General features: G+C 40.4%; 1 protein-coding gene across 1 annotated transcript in view; it reads left to right on the forward strand.

Moving 5' to 3' along the window:
- fndc1 (fibronectin type III domain containing 1) overlaps window positions 1–8,906 on the forward strand; it is a 33,414-nt gene extending 24,508 nt beyond the window's left edge. The window contains exons 17-22 of the mRNA XM_083899199.1: window positions 1,788–1,896; window positions 5,058–5,137; window positions 5,437–5,466; window positions 7,062–7,223; window positions 7,318–7,440; window positions 8,242–8,906. Coding sequence (XP_083755325.1) covers window positions 1,788–1,896; window positions 5,058–5,137; window positions 5,437–5,466; window positions 7,062–7,223; window positions 7,318–7,440; window positions 8,242–8,357 — 620 coding nt within the window. The 3' untranslated portion in view covers window positions 8,358–8,906. The remainder of the gene's footprint in view (window positions 1–1,787; window positions 1,897–5,057; window positions 5,138–5,436; window positions 5,467–7,061; window positions 7,224–7,317; window positions 7,441–8,241) is intronic.
- The last annotated feature ends 606 nt before the right edge of the window (window positions 8,907–9,512 follow it).

A 9,512-nucleotide genomic window follows, 5' to 3' on the forward strand; every position in this document is an offset into this window, starting at 1 on the left:
GTGGGTCAGGAGGTGCGGATGATGTAAGATACAGGGCTCCATGAGCGTTTGTTTGACTTGAGCATTTTCAGTGGTCAGTAAGGTTAAAAACCTCGATCTAAATGCAGCCATGCAACAACTGTCTCCGTCCCCTGAACATTATCTGGTTTTAGTTTTCAAATGTGTGAACAAGCGTGTGGAGCTGCCGCTTTGATTCAGGATGCACGTCTTGAACGTGTTACCAGGATCGTTTTCTTTCAAAACTCAATCCAGCGCTCGGTTGTTGTTATTAAAACGAAGTGTGAGCATGTGGAACGGAGCTGCTCGGTTCCAACAGCGAACCAAAAACTTTCGTCTGACGACGTTAAGTGGCACAAATAAAAACGAATGATAACCGCTTACTAACATAGGACATGATGGACTACCAGAGGTAGCAGTCTGGCAGTCTGTGTTTTCTTTGGCAGGGAAACACAAGCTTCTGGTCGTGCTGTGGGCTGCTCCGTCCGTCCGTCCGTCCTCTGATGTGTAAAACAGATAGATGGCCTGTACTGTCACTGGTCTTTTCTCCCTCGCTTTCTTTCCATCTGTCCTCCAGTGTTTCCTCCCTGCTCGGGACATTTTCCACATTATGTAGCAAATCTGTCTGGACACAGTGGCACCTGATCCCCATTTGCTTCCATTTAAAAATGCTGCATGATTTTAAGTGCATGTGGATGTGGATTATTATAGCAGATCGTTTCAGTGAAATTATGGATGATTATTACTTGCAAATGTCAACTATTTAAGGGCTGGGGAAAAAGCAGACAAGATATACTGAACATAATTATAGTAAACACAAAGCACTGTTTTTGACCAACTTTGCCCGACAGAAACAGCATGTGGAAGATGAATTCTTCATTCCTTTTTTTTTTTTGCTTTAAGGATTTGGTCAAAACATGAGCATTCATCACCGAGTGTTGCATTTGGCTCTTCCAGGCAAACATATTAGTGAATTTCTACAGAAAGAAGGAAAATAAAGACAGTATCAAAACACTGTGTTTAATCCTGTTAAATGAAGACGAGATGAAAAACTGAACTTAGTATTTCCATTCCCTCCACTAAGCAGCCAGCTATGTTGGTTTGACTCCAGTTAAAATAGAGACTCAAGCTTGAAACTCCAGTAGAAAATTCTGATGTGCAACAGAACTGTAGTTTTACAGTGAACGACCGTGGGCTGTGTGACCTCAGGTTATTCTGCTGCTCCCACTCGATTGGTCTGTCTGACTGTGAGAGAGAAGACATATGACAGGTGGAAAGACAGATGGAACATGCCAGAGTTTCCACCTACACTCAACACTAAAAAACAAGTGAAAATTATGAAAAGAATGTGAACCACAAGGCATGCGAGTCCACGCTCGACAAATCCAAAAAAGGCTCTCAGGTTTTATTCATATATTGTAGATATTCTATTAGTCCATAGTCCAAGAAAAAACTCCAGTGGGTTGTTTTTCCAGTTTTGACACCTGAGTGTGTTTCCTTTATTTTATAGTTTAGTATAATGGTTATGTAACCTTTGGACCTGATTCCTGTTTTGTTTTTTTAGTACTAAGCTGGTGGTGTATCTTTATATTACCTTTTTTTCGCTAAGAATCTGAGCTAATAAAGGACATACAACGTATTTCTCAAAAATGTCGTGTTTCATTTCAGACCATCTTCTTCCAATTCCAGTTTCTGCGTCAGTGAATCTGACTGCCTTTTTTTTGTGTGTTTTTTTTCCCCCCCTAACAACAAAATGAGCTCTTCTTGTTGTTTTGCATTGGTCCCCTCAGGCTACATGGTTCACAGTGCTTCATATGACGACGTCCTCAACGACAGATGGTCCCTGCGATCGTCCAGCGGGACACACCTGGCCGTGGAGAACCTCAAACCCAACTCGAGGTAACGCGCACCACCTGTTGTTGGCCCCACCGTTTGCACACAACACTCACAATGAGAGAGAAGTTAATGCGCGATGCTTTAAAAACAACATTGATTCACGAACAAAGATCTGCTTGGTAATGAGATCATCTCTGACCAGAGTGTTTTTGTTTATGATCAGGTTTCTGCCTCAGGTGCAAGTTCTTGGCCGTGGCTCTTTTGTGTTTATTTCTGCCAGAAAGTGTTTATATAAAGACTTAGACTTAGACTTAAACTTGACTTTATTGATCCCTTGGGATGACTCTCTCAGGGAAATTAGATTTCCAGCAGTGAACAGTGGTGAGGACATAGAGCATCAATGTTTAAAGAAACGAAAATTAAATAGTAAACTCTTAGACACTCTTAAAATATATATATATATATATATATGTATATACTTTATATATATATGTATATGTGTGTGTGTATATATATATATATATATATATATATATATACCCTAACCCATATATATATATAAACATATGTGTGTGTGTATGTGTGTATGTATGTACAAGGCTAGAACAAAATAAGAATAAACTAAGATGTATTATGTTAGCCCTCCGCTAAAGCTAATCATAGCCTCGCTAGCTCACCTTTGGAAACAGGTTTGCCAAGTTAGCCGCAAATTAGTAGCATGCTATTATTATAATATTATATCTTATATTTATTTATCTCTCTGTGACACGGAGAATTTGTGGAAAGTAAGCGCAGCTCGCTTTTATCTGACTCTTCATCTCAAACACGGTCGTTTCAGAGAGATAAATAAATAGAAGATATAATATTATAATAATAATAGCGTGCTACTATTTTGCAGCTAACTTGGCAAACCTGTTTCCAAAGGTAAGCTAGCGAGGCTACGATTAGCATTAGCGTAGGCCTAACTTAATACAAACACTGTCCAACCTCATTAGGCACAATGACAACACAAACACAATATTTTAAATTTTAAATTAGCATTAGCGTAGCTAGCTGTGACTGTCAGCTACCTCACAACAGTTAGCCTTTACGTCCCTTATCATGCATTACTATAACTGAAAAGTCTTCTTCTTTCTTTATGTCGATGTTGATGTTGTTGTGGGAATTGTGTTTCCATTTGTGATGCGAAACCAGACCGAAATTAATCAGAGCAAGAGTCGCGACACTCTAGCTGTTGTTTCGCGGGGGGACCAGAAAACCCTCCGTAAAGTGGCGTAAATCACATTTTAAGAAATGACATGTGAGAAATATCTGTTGTGACACGGAGAATTTGTGGAAATGAAACGCAGCTCGCTTTTATCCGACTCTTCATCTCAAACACAGTCGGGTTTTTACAACCAGGGCTTATGAGACACAGGTGTCGCTTTTCAAAATAAGAGCAGGAGAACAATGCCGGTGCAGAATTTCTTTAAACCTCGACGATGTGACCGTTTAATAGCGACTTGTGTAGTTTGTTGTACGTGGTTTCCATCGTGTCAGGTGTCTCCTCTCTGGCTCTTTAACCAAACACCTGCTGCCGAAACACAAACAACAGAGCTGCGTGCAAGAGTCAAGTTTTCCAAGAGGCTGCAGCGAGGGCTTCCCTCCCTGACAACCGCCTTGTATTCATGAAAGTGTGTCTCCTGCGGTTACAGTTGATCTTAGTGTGGTTTGTGTGAGAGTGGTGGCATTTCACATGCTGCAGACTCCATCTGGTTGCCAGATATACTGAGCTTAATACACACTTGTGGACATTTATATTATCAGCGGCTTTTAAGTATTTTTTTCCCCCTTGATCCAAAGATTTGCGTTCAGCGTTCTGTCTTTAATTTGATTTTAAAGACTTATCTCCACAATGATCTGTTGTAGTTGCGTCTATGGCTGTTTTGATAATCTAATAAATATATAATTTTTTTTTTTTTTTTTCCCATTCCATTCACTCTTTGTCTACAAGAGGGCGACCATTAGGTTAAAATAAACTAAGATACATGTACATCCTCTGTTTCCCTTTAATCTACAGAGACAGTTTGGGTTTATTGAATTAACACCCTTCATTACATACAGTAGTACTTTATACTACACTCTTACAAATAAGGGTTCCAAAAGGGTCCTTCTACAAGGGCTGAGGTTCTACCAGGAACCATTTTCTTCTGAAAAATCCTTTCCCAAAGAAAGGGTTTTTTCAAGGGTTCTTGGTAACACTAATGGTTCCGGTAAGAACCATTTTGATCCAGAGAATCCTTTAAAAGCCCTTTCCTGAATAAAGGGTTTTAAAGGGGTAATTGATGGAACCCTCCAAAAGGGTTCCAGGTGGAACCTTTATAAAAAAGTTTTTTTTAAATCATCTAATGGCTCTGGTTTCTCTAATGTTAAAACTTGGTATCTTTATCCAAGTGACAAACTTTTGTGAAGTCACCCATTAGAATCTAAATCCTATATACCCTAAATATATACTGTATATATATATATATACTCGATGATGCTTTTTGTCGTCTATTCATTGTTTTCTTACTAAACTGGCTCGTATTTTTAATTTTTCTTTTTTACTTTTTCCATTTTGAACTTTCATGACATCATCTCCCTACAGCTGCAATGACCCCCCTCCCCTCCTCCTCCTCCTCCTCCTCCTCCTCATCTCTCTCTCTTTCTATGTGGTAATATTATATTTTGGTCACTGTTGTCACATGGCTGAGGTGATTAGATCCAGGCCTTGCTGCCTGTGCACGGTGAAAGTCTTTGGCTGTAGAAACTTAGAAACTGACAGACCATGAACTCACTGTGTGTGACCTTGCAAGTTAAAGAAAAACACACACACACACACACACACACACACACACACACAACGCTGCATTAAATGGACACACACACACACACTCCTGTCCTATCTGCTGTCTGCACACCAACCTTTCCTCCTCTCTTTCCACCACTTCTCCTTTCAACCGCAGCCAAATATCTATTTTCTGGTGCTGCACATATCTTCATGTTTATGCAGGTATAAAATAGACCTGACAGTAAATCAGCCCCGACTGAAGCCCCCCCCCCCCCCTGTCATCATCTGCTTCAGTCATTAACTTCTTTTTTAATCCACCTTCACCCATGCAGTCGCAGCAAACGTTCCCTGCAGAAATGACATGAATCTAACCTTGTAAATCTCTCATTAAGTCCTTCCTCTGTTCTTCCTCCAGGTACTACTTCAAAGTGCAGGCCAAGAATGTGTTCGGTTTGGGTCCAGTCAGCGACACGCTCACCTACGTCACTGAATCAGGTGTGTGTATCCTGTCGCCACCTGCGGAGAAAGAGACATCGTCGTTGCACTCTTTTACTTTCCTGTAACAGAAAATGTGGGCTGACGAAAATATTACCGCGGTGTTCATTTCATTGCAAACGCAAGATATTCACATTTGGCCGCATCCATGGACACAGCATTTGTTTTGCGTATTAAGGTTTTTTTTATTTTTTTACGTCATTTTATTCCCATAATCAGGGGACTAGATTGAATTTGCAGTGCTGCTTTTGTGCCTTTAATCCCCGGTGAGATGATCGCATTCTTTCTTCCTCTTTCAGATGATCCTCTTCTCATCGAAAGGCCACCTGGTAAGTCTGACCAGAGAGAGAGAGACAGAGACAGAGAGCCATCGTTCTGTTGAACAAACCATCTGGATTCACTTCAGCAGCAGTGTGCCTCCTTTATCATTTCCCCCTCAGCAACACTCCTCGCGATGCATTTAGATGTCACTCTCAATAAGTAACTGCCAGTAGCTCACTGCTAAGTGGTCATCCGGTGCATATTTTGGCGTTGAATAAGATTGAAATAGTTCATTGTATAGTTCTGCAGAGCGCTGTCTTGTCTTAAAATGTCACCAATGTGGGTTCAAATCTGTGCTGCGCGACCTTGAAAAAGGTTATTAAAACTGTTCACTCTTTGTCTACTGGACGGCAGCCATTAGGTTAGTTTTATTTAAAATGTGTAAAAGTTATTATTGCAGTCTAACACATAATTCAAATAAACTTTCTACATTATCTCGCATATAAAATGGGAATTCAGGCAAGACATGGAGGACAATATAAAAGGACACAGTAGTAAAAACGAGAAATAAAAATAAGAACAACTGAATGAAACTATAATTAACAGAAAGTAGGATAATAAAAAACCGAGCTCCCAGACCTTGGGTTTTCTGACAGTTTGCTTCACATACACATGCATGAGACTGAATGCTCCGGCGTTATGATTTGTTTTGACTCCCGGTAACAGTAAGCAGATTGGTCCCAGATGATGTGAGACGTCTGGATCGGTCATTATCAGCATATCAAATTTTTGATTTTTTTTGGCCCCCGAAAACAGTTGGTTGATTTATAAACCCCGCAGCAGTACAAATCACCACGACGTCTCCAGTTCCGAGATATAAAAACCTGATCTAACGCAAAAAAGAGAGTTACAACTGTTCTTAACTCTCACTCTCTCTCTCTGTATGAGTATTTATGATATTTCTATTTAGAGGATACACATTTTTCTGCGGTAACACGATACATCCCTGCTCACTAATTACAGTTAGAGTAAGTAAGCGAACTCTATTTTAAACAATGAAATACACCCCTGTATACAGTGAATTAAAGGTATAGTGATATAAAAGAAGTTTTTATTTACTCTAGTATTGGTCTAGTAGTTTTGTTATTTACTCATACTTAGTTTTATAATGCGTGAGTGTCTTAAAGGGGCCATATCATGCAAAACTTTTTAATCATTTTAATACTTATTTGGGACTCTGGAGGTCCTATGAGTAAGCAACGTGTGAAAAAAGATGACTCACTCATGTTTTTGTTGTCTGCAAAGTGTTCTATTCTTGGCTGCACAGTGCAGCACAGAGTTCTACACAAACTTCCAGCCTCAGAGGATTTAAGTGTCCACTGGATACTTTTTATATATGACGGCAATGTGCCGGCTAGAGTCAGCAAATGATGGCGTTTCTAAATGCTAACTGCCGCTAGCTTCCTGTAGACGTAGTTTCCTGTGTCTCATTTGCATTTAAAAAACCGAGCGTTCTGAACAGGGCTGTTTTGGCAGGGTGATTGAACTGCTATGATGTGTCATCCTTAATGTATTTTGACCAAAACATGTCACAGACATGGGTTAGCTCGGTTAACTTGGAGAAATATGGTATAATATGTCCCCTTTAAATGTTGTTCCTCAGGTGGAGAGCCCATCTGGGTCCCCTTCAGCTTCAAGTTCAACTCGGCGCACAGCAGCTGTAAGGGCAGCCAGTACGTCAAGCGGACGTGGTACAGGAAGTTTGTGGGCGTGGTTCTGTGCAACTCCCTGCGATACAAGATATTCATGGGCGACGGTCTCAGAGGTAACGAATTGTGTTTTGTCATTTTCCCTCCATTGTTTTGGGGGAAAAAAAACCATACCACGATTGAAAAATGTGCCTCGTCTTCTCTCGACAGAGCCTTTTTACAGTATAGGGGACACGTTTGGACAGGGGGAGGACCACTGCCAGTTTGTAGATTCCTACAGGGATGGAAGGACAGGCCCGGCTTACCTCTCAAATTATCTGCCCTCAGCACAAGGTACAGTAAAGCAGCAACACATGGCTGTTTCTTTAGCCCTAAAACAACTATGTGGATCTCGTGGGCCAGCAGTATCGATCGTATCTACAAAGAATACGCGGGCAGAATGATGTTTGAATTAATATACTTGCGACAGGATCAAGCGGTTGTGTTGTGTTTAGTCTGAATGTCACATGCTTTTCATTAGCGTGGTGGACCACTCTAAAATTTAATAAAAAAACTGTGGTTGCTTCCTGGTAGTCATTGGGTTCAGGTCATATTAGTGAATATTCGAAAATATACAAGGTTAAAAACGCAGAAATGACAACAGTGTCTGTTTTTTACTATGTATTTGGACGTTTGGATGTTTACAGAATGTTTTTTTTTGACATCAAAGACTCAGCTGCTAAAAATTTACCTCGTCTTTCTTTTTTGGTTCTATTTTACCTCCCCGGTTTGTTTGCTCGCCCAAAGTATGCTTGTGTGTTTGTTTGTGTTATTGTTTTTTAAGGTTTGAACATGTTTTTACACTTGGTCTTAAACGGAGTGGAAGCAGACGTAGTGGAGGAAAAAATGAGCGAATCAACAAATAAATATGATTGCATGAATATTTCTGTTATGTTTTCCACCGGTTCTCTTTACATGACATCATCTCGCTTTTTTTTTTTTTTTTTGGTAAACATTTATGGCTAATTACAGACTTTGCCACTAAAACGTCCACACGCTCCAACTTCTAATAGTGGAATAATAGGAGTTGATGTGAATTTGATTAAAACCTGGACGGAAAACCTGGATAACGACTTTTGTTTCCTTTTGTTGCAGGTTATTATCGTGCGTACAGACAGGAGCCGGTTACTTTTGGAGTTATTGGCCGACGCACGTCCCATCCGTTCGTGGGTTGGTATGAATGTGGAGTGCCCATCCCCGGGAAGTGGTAACAAGAGAGGGAGGAGGAGACTTTTTTTTCATTATGGGGGCGACTGGTCTGCATCCTGTTGCAGGCTCACACCGTCACCGGTCCCTGCCCTTAATCACAGACTTAAGAAGAAGAAAAAACACCACTACAAATGTATCACAGCTTCACCGAAAAGAGAATATAGTACTGTTAAATAACTCAATGTATATCACTACAATGCACTTTTTTTATATAAAGCAGTCTGTATATGAGGGAATAAGAAGCATGTGTGCTCTTGCTTTGTTTAACGAAAAAAAAAAAAAAATGTCCTTGTACTATTCCTAATTATGCCAGAGACAGGTCCTTACCCAGTGTTATTTATCTCACCAATAATCCACACACACGTGGTCGAAAACCAGTGACATTGGACCAAAGCACAAGCTGTAAAGAAGACAACAGGCACAAAAAGGTGTGTGTGTGTGCATAGGTCTGTTCATTTCCATTGTAACAGCTACTTTTTTTTGTCGTTGTTTTATACCCTTTTGGTATTCACACGTTTTGTATGTACACAGACAAAGAATAAAGGACCAAATACTTGCTCAGGAACCGTGAGGAGATTGAATAATAAAGGTGCAAAGAAAGAAAGAAAAAAAAAGCCCAGAACTATCCAAAAAACATGAATCATAAGATAATTCTCCCGGTGCCACATTCTTCCCCCCTCCGAGCAGACGCCACGCCACACGTGATCCAGGTCCACTTCATCAGACTAATGGAAGACGTGAGTAAGAGGGAGTTTCGGATGAGCCAGTTGGAACGGCAACTAAGACTTTAATGAAATGTGAAAAGGTGAGAAGGGAAAAAGATTCATTGGCGTTCGGCGTGCAAGCAAATGTGGACACAATCAGCCCTGTGTTGATTAGTAACACACCTAAATATACAAACTGGAGTGGCGGTGCATGCATTTGATGAGAAAATGGTGGAGGTACTAATACATTCACTCCAGAATCCAAACACTGTGTTGGAAAACTAAGCAACGTCAAATTAACTATTGGCAATTTCTGTCAATTCATTACATAGACTGAAGAAAAATAAAAGAATTGGGAAGTTACCCAGGCGCGGAGTTATGGGCATTTATTTGCAACATACGTCAGCGATAACGGCAGAGGCGTTTCTAGAGTCTGTAGGGGCCCTAAGCAAA

The sequence above is a fragment of the Microchirus variegatus genome (genome assembly GCF_963457635.1).
Source record: "Microchirus variegatus genome assembly, chromosome: 12".
In the NCBI taxonomy this organism is placed as follows: Eukaryota; Metazoa; Chordata; class Actinopteri; order Pleuronectiformes; family Soleidae; genus Microchirus; species Microchirus variegatus.